This window comes from Diabrotica undecimpunctata, chromosome 10 (genome assembly GCF_040954645.1).
Source record: "Diabrotica undecimpunctata isolate CICGRU chromosome 10, icDiaUnde3, whole genome shotgun sequence".
Lineage (NCBI taxonomy): Eukaryota > Metazoa > Arthropoda > Insecta > Coleoptera > Chrysomelidae > Diabrotica > Diabrotica undecimpunctata.
Window position 1 is genome coordinate 11,632,509 of NC_092812.1, and position 15,202 is coordinate 11,647,710.

The 15,202-nt window shown below is 33.8% G+C and overlaps 1 protein-coding gene across 3 annotated transcripts in view; it reads right to left on the reverse strand.

Annotated features, from left to right (window-relative positions):
- Positions 1 to 15,202, reverse strand: part of LOC140452546 (KICSTOR complex protein SZT2-like) — a 177,480-nt gene that overhangs the window by 109,062 nt on the left and 53,216 nt on the right. For all 3 annotated transcript variants that reach the window (XM_072546872.1, XM_072546871.1, XM_072546873.1), the window contains 3 exons: positions 8,184 to 8,402; positions 5,236 to 5,545; positions 4,104 to 4,303 (listed from right to left, as the gene is read on the reverse strand). In XM_072546872.1, coding sequence (XP_072402973.1) covers positions 4,104 to 4,303; positions 5,236 to 5,545; positions 8,184 to 8,402 — 729 coding nt within the window. The remainder of the gene's footprint in view (positions 1 to 4,103; positions 4,304 to 5,235; positions 5,546 to 8,183; positions 8,403 to 15,202) is intronic.

Genomic DNA, 15,202 nt, shown 5'->3' on the forward strand with positions numbered 1-15,202 from the left:
AAGTACCACCACGATTTTAGAACACGTTTGACTTGCAAAAAGACATGGAAAATGAATAAAAACAAGAGGATAGCAACAAAAATACGACTGATTTACAAACGAATGGCCCGCTTTGTGAACGGTTTGTCAAAGGGACAAGAAGAATGAGAAAAGAAATCAGTCGTAGGATTCCATTTTAGGCCCAGTACCGTAAAAATGAAAGGTTCCTCTTTGCCAACGAACAACATGTCAAAATGCGTAAGCCAAAGCCTGAAAATAATTAGAGATGGTTGCTGACGTTGTCGATTTGTCTAGCGAAAAACCATCGAGCTTTAAAAGCTAAGCAAATTCTCACTGCAGAAGGTGAGTAGATCAAAGAGAATCACTTGTAGCGTGATTCTGACGTAAGTGCGTCGAGATGGCTGCTGGCCCACTGCCTAGCCGAAAACCATCGAGCATTAAAAACTAAGCGTTACTCTTGTAGAGTTTATGAGCGAAAGAAAACGAAGAAGTACCGTTAGTAACGATACGTAGCAAAAACTCTTGGAGAGGTTTAAAAAAGTCCGATCTCCAGAGAACCCCTTTTATAGTTCCAAAATTCCTTATTTACTTTAATTTGTCGATACGTTTGCTCTATATCGCAAATAAAACAACAACGAAGATATCGAAAATTAAGCAAAGAACGAGATGCCCTTTTAGGACCAGTATCAAAAGCGTCGATTAGCAACACACCTCGAGCGTCATATAGATTGGCGTCGAAGCTAGTACGAATCTTGGATAAAAGAAGCGAAATAAAAATTTGTTTTTTGAAAACTGTGTGAGAGCTATAATAATCGATTTAAAATCGGATTCAGAAATCGGCATCATATGTTGAGAAGTAACAAAATCTTCCACGAATGCAACATATGTCTCTTTGAGATTCGGAAGTTTCCTGAAGCGATTCTCTAGCATACAAAATGAAGATATGCATAAGAATAAAGAATAAGTAGCGAATATAAACAAAAGAAAAAGATAAATAAAGAGGATTGGGTTGTAGAAACGGTGGAATAACAGAAAATAGGCTTGTTAATTTTCGAAAAATCAACAACTTAGAAATATCCTTCACGAGCTTCGTCGTGTTGGGACAAAACTAACAGGTGCCTACTGTTTTCGACTTCCCAAAACCTTTGTAGAAAATATCTATGTTTGTATACATAGAAGTAACGAAAGATGTGAAAACATATTTGATCTGTATCAACTATGTGGAAAGAAATAGACGAGGATATTAAATGTGGTTGTGTAGCAAAATAGAAATGTTAGTATTTGAAGAAGTGATTGTCTAAAGGAACAAGATAAATTCGAGCGTTGGTTAACAAACGAAGCAAAACTCGAGACCGTGATTCGCTAACCGTGCAATTCGTCGTTTCGAATGAGGTGGAATCAGGTCACGTACACAAGAAGTATGTGGATTAACCAACGAGAAAATTTCCTGAAGCCGTCCCAAAAAATACAAACATTTACATGAATAGTGAGAACCAGAACACAAAGCACGAAATAGACGAGGACATTAAATGTGTTTGTGAAGCAACTTAGAAATGTTGGTATTTAAAGAAGTGATTGTCTAAAGGAACAAGATGAATTTGAGCGTTGGTTAACAAACGAAGCAAAAGCGAGACCGTGATTCGCAAACCGTGCAATTCGTCGTTTCGAATGAGGTGGAATCAGGCCACGTACACAAGAAGTATGTGGATTAACCAACGAAAAAGTTCTTGAAGCCGTTTAGTCACAAAAAATACAAACATTTATATGACTGATAAGAACCGGAACACAAGACACATTTAACACCTTTATTAGATACCTTAGAGTGCTTTGTGGCACTAATGAAACCACAAGTAACGGAGATTTGATCGAAATATTAAAATAAGACAGCGATAATCGAAAGCGAGTAGAAGAAGACAATAAATTCAATCGAAACAAGATTGTGAGACTTATGAAAATCTACCCTGGCTACGAATAATCATGAAGGCGTGTGGTTTTGATACTTGAATGCGTTTCATAGGCCTCCTTGAATCTAGAGAATGCCGAGTATGGCGCGAAAAGTTGGATTTGTTCATTTTGTTGAGCATTGTAAGATACAAGCACGAAAGAGAGGACAATGCAAACATAAATTAACAAATCAACACGAAGAGAATATCTAGATTTAAAGAAGTGAACGGTTTTAAACAAAATCAATTGCAAACAAGTGAGAATATCGATAAAAGGTAAGTAACGAAAAGTATAGTAACAAAGAAAATCGAAAGATATGTGTTTAAGTTAACAAACAAGACGTACAGAATGAGTTGGAAAGTATTGTACAAGTAGAACAAAAATAATTCATAAAAATCAACACAAAACAATGTAAAAATGTAAAACAATAAATCATAATAAAACACAATAAATCGTAAATGTAATATATGTATAATAATTAATGTATGATATTAATCAAAATATATATGAAAGTATTTTACCTACTGAAATTATGAATTATAAAAATAGAAATAAATTTAAAAATTGCTGTGTAAATATGATCCAATTTAATTATGTAAATTAAATTTAAAAAGAATGCCGAAGGACCGATTTAAAGTTAAATTGAAGAGAAAAAAAACAATTAATTGAAATGAATTAATTGAAACAATAAAATTAATTGAATCAAAGTCAAAAAAATTATTTATCATCCGGTCTCGAAGTAACCAAATGTTTTGTATAAAACTTAATGAGGTCGCTGGTTAAATGATAATAGATAAATAATAATAAAGATAAAAATGCAGTATTTTGTTGGTAAATCAATTAGCGAAAAATAGCAAATAAAACTGTCAATAAATTAGGAAAGAAACTGGTCTTACTCATTATTAATGTTTGTACAGAGAATATCGACTTACCCTTTGAAATATTGATGTCGTAGCCAAGGAAATCTCGTTGGTACCGTCGGGGTGCCGGCCGGCGCTCGATGGCGGAGAACCTATCACGCACTAGGTCTGTTTTGTTCGATGTCTTGAGATGAAGTGGCTTGAGTTGAGACTTAAGACGGTCAGAAACCACCCTCCTAACCGTTGCGTGTGGTCTGTATACCAAGAGGGTACACCAATAAATCACTCTATTGTGTTGCGATAATTGTTCTGGTAATACGAACCGTACACTTGTTTCTATATTGGCGACACAAAAGAAGTCAAATTCTTCGTACTTCAACATAATAGATGAGACGACCAGATTTTACAATTTTACGAAATAACAGGAAATAATATATTTTACCAAAGTCGTTAGGATACAGTATTGAATTTAGATCACATTACAGGACCGTAACAGAAATATTAATAGTAAAAATATGAAAAGAAATAGTACATACTTTCCCAAACAATATGGGAACCTATAAAAACATGCAGAGTATAATTTGTTTATGGTAATCGACTTAAACTGCAAATTCCATAGGTGGGCCAACTGATATGGGAAGGGGCTCGTAATAAATACATTTACCCATTCTTTAACTGTAAAGTGATTTATTCTCGTTTACAAATTTTTCTAAAAAACTTGGTATGTATGAATTAGGAATAACAAGTTTTTTAAAATTTTTAAAAATATACCTGGTATCACCATTTAAGTGAAATAAGTTGAAGGTATTTCCGGTGAAACCGTAAGTAGAGTAGTACCAACAAAGATGCATTATGTTTCGTTGTACTTGCATTCAGAGTTTCATAAATAGCGTCTGTTTCTTTTCAACGAAACGATAGTCGATATTTAGTTGGTTCTATACTTAATCCCAACCCTGTATATACTATTACTGTAAATAATATAAGTAAACCGTCTGAACAAACCCACTATAATATTGTATTTATTTTAATACTGTAGCTTATGGATCAGATATACCAGTAGGTATATATCAACGTTCTGTTAAATCAAATTTCCGTTTAACCAAATGCTTGTTGGTATATCGAAATAACTAAACTGTGAAATTCATTTTTAAGTAGCACCACACATGTTGCATTTGTTAATACATTATTATGGGCCTTTTTATTTCAACATAATTGAAGAAGAGGCTGACAGCATCAAAAATATTTAAGAGACTATATTTAATTGTGTATTAAAAATGGTTTACTATTATTAGAACTTACCCTCTCTCAGGTACAGGTGAATCTACATAACTATTCTTGCTACTTCTACGTGAAAAACTTTTTCGACTAGCACCCAACAGAGATGAGTGATTAAATAAACTTAAGTTATTGTCTTCCAGGTCATCTTTATCTTGACACATTAAGTTTAAATGTTCCATTGTTAAAAGAGAACTGATACACTGACAGTCTACCTTATAAATCTGAAAGAAAGATCACCGTAAAAATTAGAAATAACCTAATTAAACAAAATTATTTATCATTGGATCATAATTTAAGGTTATAAATTCGAAGTTTTTGAATTTATTTATCTAATTTTTATGATACTAAAAATTGGTTATTTAATTTATATACTTAACAAAACATGTAAATATTCTTACGGTTTTGTTGTTTATATACGCAACATCAAATAATAATAATATGATAATAATCTGTATAGAGAAATCTGTAGACATAGAGACATTTTAAATCGCGCAATTTGCGTAATAGACAACACAACACCGCTTAAACGGCGGTGGGATATTAAATTATTGAGTAAGGATATTGGAAAAATTACAGAATATATTTCAGAAGTGAGAAGTATAAAGGTAACCAAAAGAGCTGAAGAAATCATGCTGAACACCTCAAGACACTCACAACATGATCCAGAAAACAACGCAGCTGAACAATGCCTGGACACATTAAAACAAAAACTGTCCGTTTATTCAGGCCGCCTACGGAGATACGAAGTTGGTAACAACCGGAAATGCGACAATACACTTTATAAGTATTCAGAGAAGGAGTTCTATGGGAAAATCAATTTCCCAGTGGAAAATGAAAATAAATCGTACTCAAGCCAAGAAGATATTAATGAGTTTTGGGGAAATTAACTTTCAACGACAGTAATGCTGAAGGGATTGAAGACACGACGAACAACTGTCAGCACAACAGTAATATTCCTTACGAACGATTACTAAAGAAGTCTCGAACATTATCAAAGAGCTTGATAACTGGAAATCTACTGAACCAGACGGAGTTCAAAATTTCTGGCTAAAAAAGTTTCGGACCATTCATAAATGTTCAATACAAACTGATTGAATCTTGAAACAAACTATTTGTAATCGAAGTTGTAACATTTTATAATTAAGTAACTTACTGCATTGGCAATCTCAAAATAATGTTTATTGTCAGCATAACTAATCCTTGAATTGTTTGGTACAACAGTACCATACTGGGGCTCAATCCAAACCTCGGTGACCATTTGTAGCTCTGCTTCATGGTCTGAAGATTGCTCGTTTTCGTCATCTGAGCCGCTGTATGATTCATCACAAACGTTCGCATAATGAGCGGGGAAGAGAACGTATTGAACGATACATGTAGAACAGGTATCCATCCATACTTCTAGTACCATTGTTATGATACCAGAGGCCGAATATGCGAAACTGAAGCCTTCTTTAATTCTCATCCTGAAAATATTTATTTATAAAGATTTTGGACAATTAATAATGGTTGTAGATTTGGTCAATATCAAAATTATAAGAGAACAAATTGTAGACAAATGTTGCATATATCATGTACATAAAATCAAAAATGTAGTACTAGAAGCAATAAAAAACTAAACTGAAGTTAAGTTTAATAAATAATGCTGTTGAATTTTCTCATATTGCCACATCGAGGAATCTGCTACGAGATTTTAATCTTTTGCATTTGCATTCCCAATTGTCTGCTTGGTTCATTACTAAATTCATGAGCTTTTCTGCGGCTAGCAAAGCCAGCTGCTATTTGGAGTTTTTCTATTGGAGTTGGCTTCATGCAGCCTGTTGTTAGGCCGTATGTTTCATTTAGGATGATGTCAACTTTCCTAGAATGGATCGATCTGGACCAAACCGGGTAGGCGTACTCTGCCGCAGAATAGCACAGAGACTCATTTTTACTAGGTGGTAATCTGTGAGCACAGCATAGCGTGTTGTCAACAACCTTTTGTCATTCATTGTATCATATGCTCTGAGATTCAGAATTTAGTCAGTGCATGATTTACCTAATCTGAAATCTGCTTGTGGTATGAGGTTCTGGTCGACTATGTCATACGCGATTTAGGACGAGTCCTTCGTATACCTTAAAGAGATGGCATAGTAGAGAAACTGGTCGGTATTTTTTGGACGAGTCTGGTTCCTTTCCCGGCTTTAAAAGCGCTATTACTTTAAATTTACTCCATAGTTTTGAGATTCTGCAGTTGTGTCAGCAATTATTAAGCAGCTCTAAGATCAAATTCTTTGTGATTGAGACCAAGTTTTTTATTTGTTCCACAGATATCGTCCACTCCCGCTGTATTGCCATTTTTCATTGATTGGATGGCTTGGTTTAGTTCTTTAATAGTGAAAGTTATCTCGAGGCAATTTCTTTCGGATTGAGGGTTTATAGTTATTTTTGATTATGTGGTATTAAGCTAGGCTTTCCGTTTGATAGAAGCTGGTGAACTACTTGGTCTGGCGTTGCCTGGTCTCAGTGGGGTCACACCTGAACTTTTTAATAAGGTAACATGAAACTGTGTATCATATTAATTCTGTCCAAACTATCCATCCACTTTGTTTGCCTTGCTTCGTTGAGCATTTTCATAAGTGCTGTTCCATATACAACTGTTTCTTCGTTGAATGGGTTTTGACTGTATAGTCTGTCGTATTTGGTCAGAATGGTTCTTGGCTCCTCGGAAAGGCCCGGTATGAAACGCTGCCTGAAGCCTCTGGGTATGTGTCGCCTTGATATTCTCTTGATTGTCTTCACAAATATGTCGTACTTCGGTGGGATAGGGCTTAGATTATCGATGACTATGTCTATCTACTCTGCGAAGTTTATCCATTTGGCCTTTTTAAAGTTAAATCTGCTACGAAAGGAAATTTTTGTTGTTCTTGTTGCTGCGTAAACCTGTATTCCTATAAGTTTATGTTGGGTCTTTAGGATTGGTTCATATACCCTTTTATATACTCTGCAGTAGTTCTGGATGTTGGAGCTTATGAAGCAACTGTCTGGGTTATAACCTGGCCCATTGTCCATTAGTGTCCGTCTCAGTATACACACAAAAGGTGCTGTGACATTTGAAATCCCCCGCGACGAACTGTGTTTTCTGATTTCCGAAATTATGGGTCTGCGAGAAGTTAAACTTTTCTCCTGGTGGTTTGTTATTGCATGGTTAGCATTTCAATGACATTTGACATAAAATGAGGCATAAAATGTCCCAGTTCGGCAAGAATACCCTGCCTGTTCTTTCTTAGTCCGTCGATATTTAAGCTAGCAATTGTCAAAGTTGACTCTGAAAAGAGCCCTTTGTTGAGTTGATGGCTTTGCGTCTTGAATTTTCCGATGGTGGAAGTATTACAGGGACGCCGGCGTTTGTAAACTTTCTTTTGATTCCTTGTGAAATAAATGTACTCTTGGAAGTTCCTTGCTTGTCTCTCTATTATACAAAAAATGTAGTCAGCCTTTAAGCATGTTTTAGTGCACGTGAAAATTCCACTATTACCACTAATTCCACCAGTACAGTTAACATTAGTATTTAAAATGGTTGTTTTTCACTTTATTTTAAATATTTTTTTGTTTAATTTGTTTTAAAGAATTTATAAAGCAATGGTTTTTTCTTAAAAAATAAAATAAGTTCGTGTAACCTTCTGGCTTAGGTCTAGTGTTAGAATTTTTAGATCGTGCAAGCGCCCGTAACACAAAGACCACTTAGATCGAGATCGACGGCTTTACGTGCCCTCCGAAGCACAATAGCGGCTCAGTTAAATCAGAAATTGAAAAATTTTCAGAGCCGGGAATCAAACCCGGGCCCTCCAGGTTGTTAAGACAGTAACATAGCCGCTGAGCTACTGCCGCCACAAATAAAAAAATATTCGGCCTCTAACATTTTTGTTGAAATTTAAATTTAGTCATGTAGTTACTCGTCAACGTCCATAAAAGAAAAAAAGTTAAATGTTGTTAACAAATAAGGCGCAAAAAAATATATTGGTTCCTACAGAATTCATAAAGTACAACAGTTTATTTTTCTTAACACATTATCACGTTTTCGAAAACGTACGAGCAAAGTATACTTACAGCTAGATTGCTTACCTGGTAAGAGTATTAAGAATCCTGGATACAGCATAATCAGGTAATCTGGGGTTTGAAGGAAGATTTGTACTCCATATCCATCTCTTATGAAAAAGGTATCTTGAGAGTGTGGTAAACAAGGTCCCTGTGACTGGAGAGGGAAAATACAGGCTTGGGTTTGGAGGTTGAGTGCCATCAGGAAAAATAACAGTGGAGTAGCTATTAGGAATTCTTTCATACCTAAAAAACAAAAAAATATTTTGACCAAAACTTAGAGTAAAGAGTAGAACGAGTAAATAATCTCACTTATGCTAAACATTTCTTTGGTGTATCTTTCACGTATTTCTAGGCATCTTTGGTAATTGACTGTGAAAACATTGTTCTAAAGTTATTTTATTCTGGCATTTCACTTTTGTCATTTAAATATATTGGGAATTGATTAATTTTTCAAAACTTTTACTTTGAATACTACTTCTAGGTAGAAATATCGTAAAACTTAAATGTTGTAAAATAACATAGAAACCTATGGCATGAGGAGAGCAACGGGACTAACTGGATTGAATGCAAAGTTGTTGAAATATGGAGCACTATTTTGGAGGACAAAGCCTGTTTTGTGGTTTGTGATTTGATTTTTGAAGAAGGAAAATTGTAAATGATAATGTATTCACAATTTAAAAAATATTGAGAAGCGGCGCGAGTATAACTTTGAAACTTATTTAACGCTTATCAATTTTGAGAAGCCATTTGATCGAGCTACTAGGATCATAATATCTACTAGGATGTATACCATTCAGATGGGTTTGAAAAGACACCAAAGCATCCCTGCCATGGGGCCAAATGACGAATGTATCGTCAACATATCGTAGACAAAATGTGGGTTTGAGCATTGATGTGGATAGTGCTCGGATCTCGAAGTTTTCCATAAAGATATTGGCAATTACTGGAGATAGTGGGGAACCCATTGGGACACCATTTTCATTCTTGTATAGTATTCATCTTAGTTCCTGTACTCTTAACTTCTCCAGGTTCCATATTCTTTTGTTTTGTCTTGTTCGCTCTGTTTTAATTACCTTTATTTTTATTACTTCTAGTACTAGAAAATGGTCTGTGTGCGCGATTGCTCCTCTATATGATTTGAAGTAATGAATTATTGTTTTCCATTTTTTGGATATAAGTACGTGATCTATCTGATTGCTATCTGTTGTGCCAGGTATCAGCCATGTTACTTTCTGTTCTCTTCTGTGCATGAAGTTTGTGCTTATACTATAACTGTTTGTTATTCCTGCTAGGTGGCACGATTTTCTTCAGTTATCGTTTGTGAATAGTTTCTTTCCCTGCTACTTCCTTATTTTGGTTTTCTTTACCTACTTTTGCATTAGAGTCACCAACTATTAGTACTGCTATTTCTGGGTAATCTTTCATACAATTCTTCCAGTTATTTATGTAATCCAATTTTATCAATTTTTGTGTGTGCATGTATCTTTATGATTGTCATATTAGATTGTTTTCTATTTTTATATGACATTCGTCCATTTATAGCTTTGTCCCTTATCTTATTGTTGACCATAAATGCTATACCATTTCCCTTGTTTGTTTTCTCCCGAGCAGTATACTGTGTAATTTTTCTTTTTAATATTTCCTTCTTCCTTCTATCTTACTTCTTCTAATGCTAGTATGTCAATTCTGTATGTGGCGTGCCCTACATAGATATTTTTGAATATTCACGTTATATTGATGATGAAATAATAGTAATGCGAGAAATCTTTCCACAGTCAAGATAATTGCTGATGTTACAAAGGAAAATAGTGAGTATAAAAAGTTTAAGAAGCACTATAAATCAACAATATCATTAAAGAAAAAACTGGCTTATGAGAATTTCTTTTCCAATTTAGAAAATATATCTCGTGACAGTTGGAAAGTTATAAATTATCAAAGAAATAAATTTCAAAATAAAAAAGTATGTCCAAGCGCGATTACATCAAACGATTTCAATAATTACTTTACTTCAGTAGCTAAAGATATTACAAGTTCTTTTAATTCCAAAAATGAAAATGTAGCCATAGATTTTTTGAAAGATGTACACTCTCCTTGCCACTCTTTATTTTTATTACCTGTTAGTGATACTGAAAAAAATAATTCTGGAAACAATTTGACATTGTGTGACTTATCCAAAGCTTTTGACTGTGTTGCGCATGAATTACTGTTGGAAAAAATGCATCAATACGGCTTAATCTATTTAGATCATACTTAACAAGTAGAAAACAGACAGTTTTTCTTAATAACAGCTATTCTGAATTTAACACTGTCGAATTTGGGGTTCCTCAAGGTTCGAACGATTTATTTCAGTATACTTTTCCTATAAAATGTGTTGGCTTCGCAGATGATATAACTCTCATTAATACTGATATTAATCAGCATAATTTATTAAAATAGATAGTGATACCCAGAAAGCAAAAAACCGGTTTTTACATAATGGGCTGAAGCTAAATGAAGAGAAAAATAAGAATTTGATTTTTAGTTCCGATTATAAGTATATCTCAAGAAATAGTGTTAAACTATTAGGAATCTTTCTAGATGATAATTTGGATTGGAGTGCTCATACAGATTACTTAAGTTCTAGACTTGCTACAAGTATATTTTTAATACGCAACTTAGTTTATATGATTCCTAAAAGTACCCTTAGAATGTGCTACTTTGCACTATTCAATAGCCATCTACAGTACGAAATAACTCTTTGGGGTAATTCTTGTCAAGCAGATCGAACTACAAAAAAGAGTAGTAAGGATACTTGCAAGAGCAGAGTATAAGGGACACTGTAAACCTTTATTTCTGGATTTAGGTATTATGCCACTAACTTCACTTTATATATATATATATATATACAGGGATGAGTGCCTTAAGAACCGGCAAAATAACGCAAAAGATAGAAAACATAATACGTTGTGAAATAAAAAGAGATGAAAGTAGTAGAGGTGGGAAATTATCGATAGAAACCTCTAATTTACATTACATTACATTAGGACTATCGATAGTTTCCCACCTTTAGACGTTAGCTTATGAGCTAGTTGACTTCAGTCATAATATTACAAGTATGACGTCGAACATTAACATTTTTTAAATTTCGCATATAGTAAAAACTGATTGAAGGCAATAAAGCAAATGTAAGTAAACAGTTTAATTAGTAGTAATTTGATAAATACAGAATAACAAGCTATGATAATTCTGTATTGAGAAGAGTGTATGCGACGTCTCAAATCACAGTTTATTATTGATCAATACTTTAATTTTGGATAAAAACATACTCGTACTTCTGTTTTTACTTACATTACGTGATACGTTTTACTATGACTGAAGTCAACCAGCTCATAAGCTAACGTATAAAGGTGGGAAATTTTCGATAGATCTAATGTAATGTAAAGTAAATTATAGGTTTATATCGATAATTTCTCACCTTGCCGGTTATTTTGCCGGTTCTTAAGGCACTCATCACTGTATATGAGATGCTGATTGAAATTCATGCCAACAAAGGTAAGTTTAACATAAACTCCAACTTCCATGATCACGATACAAGATCTAGAGATGCTATTAGAGCACAACGTTTTAGGTTGACAAAGAGTATAAAAAATTCGACCGATGTTGGTTTGTATAATTTTTTGCTAGATGAAGTAAAAAATCTTCACTTATTATAGTTTAAGCTTAAAATCAAATCACACTTTTTAAAACATTGTTTCTATTCAAAAACGGAGTATCTAAGTACAGCTTTTACACAATAGTACTGGTTTGGTCAGAGTGTTTGGCTATTATGACGATATTTCATGTTTTTATATTTTTATTTAGTGTGTTTTTCGTTTCTTAAATTATTAATATTAAATATCTGTTTGTAATGTTTAAATTCGCAAAAATTCTATGTGTATGCATGTAAAAATGGATGATTATGGATTGGAATTTAGTTCATTGCCAAAATACCATATTATAGACAATATTGATAAACGTAAAAGTAGATTGTTATAAAAAACCATTAAGTATTTACACACACTCCTTTGTGTATATAAACACAAAGTCTGTATACAGGGTGTTCCAAGATGTTTTTAACAGCCTACAATTCAGGAAGTAATGAATGTTTTTATTTGAAAATTGGGAAATTTCAATTGAACCTACAATACTATCTACTGATGTATACAAGAGATCTATGAAGTCATCACTGGCGACGTGACGTCATTACAATGGACAAAATTAAATGGATCATGGGGGTGCATGTTAGGTCAAACGAAAGGTTTTTATAGTTTTTACAAATTCGCAAGAAAAGCAAATTATCCTTGACATTTAATTTAAATCGTTTTTTGACAACTACAATAGCAACAGGTAATGTAATTTTTGTGTCCACTCACTAATACGTTCATTTTAGTTTTAAAACTACATTTTGAAATTTAAAATATCGTGAGTTTATACCATAGTAAACATTTGCTCTCTTTGGTTTGAATGTTCTTACACAAAGATGTAGTGTTGACAGAGTACGCCATGATAAGCTAAAAGACATTCTTGAAAGAAAGGACATAGATAATAAAGATCTGCGAATAATTCTCAATCTATATTGGAATCAGAAAGCTAACATCAAAATAGAAAATGAGATATCATAAGCAATAGAGATACGTAGAGGAGTACGACAGGGATGCATTTTGTCACCGCTGCTATTTAATGTTTATAGTGAAAGCATCTGCCAGGAAACCCTTTTGCAAGCAAACGAAGGAATCGTAATCAATGGAGAGGTTGTAAATAATATTCGATACGCAGACGACACTGTACTAGTTGCAAGAACAGTAGAAGAATTACAACCATTACTTACAAATATAAATATTGCCTGCAACAATTATGGCATAAGTATCAATATCAAAAAAACTAAGTATATGGTCTTCAGTAAGAACATGACACAACCAACACATATTAGTATAAACGGCATTCAAATTGAAAAAGTATCAAGTTACAAATACTTGGGTACTTCAATAAACGAAACTGGAGACCAAAACAATGAAATAAAAAGACGTATCGAAATTGCCAGGGCCACTTTCATAAAGATGAGGAAATTCTTCTGCAACAGAGATATAAGCATCCCTCTCCGATTAAGAATGCTAAGGGGCTACGTGTTTAACACGCTATTATACGGTGTAGAGGCCTGTACTCTCAAGCAGAATATAAAAAATATTGAAAGTTTCGAGATGTGGTGACCGTCGAATGCTGAAGATAAGTTGGGTTGAAAGAGTTACAAATTTTGAAGTAATGCGAAGGATAGGAAAAGACCTAGAAATTTTGTCAACGATCAAACGAAGAAAACTCGAATATTTGGGTCACGTGATGAGAGGACATAAATACGCATTACTTCAAAATATAATGTAAGGAAAAATAGAAGAAAAACGGAACCCAGGCCGTAGAAGCATGTCATGGCTGCGTAATTTGAGAGAGTGGTTTGGCTGTAGTACTAATGAACTCTTTAGGTCAGCTGTAAACAAGGTCAGGATAGCCTTGATGATTTCCAATCTCCGATAGGAGTGGCACAAGAAGAAGAAGAATAAACATTTGCTATCCACACCTAATGAATACGTAGATATGTTGTTGATTTATGGTGATGTAGGAAAAATCGAAATGCTCAAACCTTATACACCGAACGCTATCTCGAAAGGAGAACACCGTCTTAAGTAACTTTTGCCATGGTTAGGGAGAAGATGCGGCAAGGCTAATTTCCAAACTGTAAATATAGAGATCATGTCAAACCAATACAGACCGAACAAAACTTGGTGAATGTTTTAGAATATGTAACGGTTAATACAAATGTGTCCATAAGGTACATTGCTGCATTTAAACGTGTTTGGTTTATGAATTGAGACCCACTGATTTGGATCGAAGACTATTAACCTTCATCGCCATAATGCAAGTGATGATGAAAGACACTCGTGATATTTTAACTAGAATTTTGTGAATGAAGCTGGTTTTTCTATTCAATGGGCGTTTAATAGGTTCATTTTTTTTGACGAATATACAAATGGTCAGACATATCCGAATTATCTGACAAATATGCTAGCTACCTTTGTTACTGGAAAATATTCGTTTAAGTGAAAGAGGAGTTATGGTATGATAACAAGATGGCACACATCCCACATAACAGCGGTATTGTAATTAATTACCATAATGCGACATTTACAAACAGATGGATTGGAACTAACTGATCCGTCCGATAGCATCCAAAGGAATCGTTTATAATGAAGAACCTAAAGATGTAGTCAAAACTAAAATTAAACAAGCGTGTTATGTATTATTGTTGAAAATAAACATTAAATTGAAAATTTATCATACCCTTTCATCTAACTTAATCTTTACCCCCCTGATCCATTTCATTTTTTCCATTGTAATGACATCACAGCGACCGCGATGACGTTACAGATCTTATTTATACATCAATTGATAGTATTTTAGTTCCAATTGACATTTCCAAATTTTCAAATAAAAATATTCATTATTTCCTAAATTCTAGGCTGTTAAAAACTTCTTGGAAAAAATAAGAGATGAGTCAATTGCTGACATGAAGTAACGCAACACTGGTTGGTTAATAAAATACAAAAGTATCCATCTATAGTTTTTGTGAAATTAAAAGATAGAAAATCAGTTGGGTTCTGAATCTGGGTTCAGAAAAAAAAAGTGGAGAGGACCCAACATCAATTGGCGATCCATGTGAAGTTCGTCTCTAACTGGAACTCTACTGGAAGTTCTTACTACATTTCTCTTTCCTTTGAAAAGCAGTATGCTTTTTATTATATCATCCAACCCGGTCAGTTTACATATAGTGTGTTTACATATAGTTTACACATGATTGTGTCATATTTAAAAACTATTATAAAATTACGAATGTAAATCAGTATGAGTTATTAATTTAAGGGTTTTGTTCCCCTGACGCTACATGCATCATTGTAATTTTTCTTCCTACCTCTTCCATTTTCCCTGGTCTCAATGTTTGAACGTTCCAGGTTCCTAGTTTTACTTTATTTTTCTTT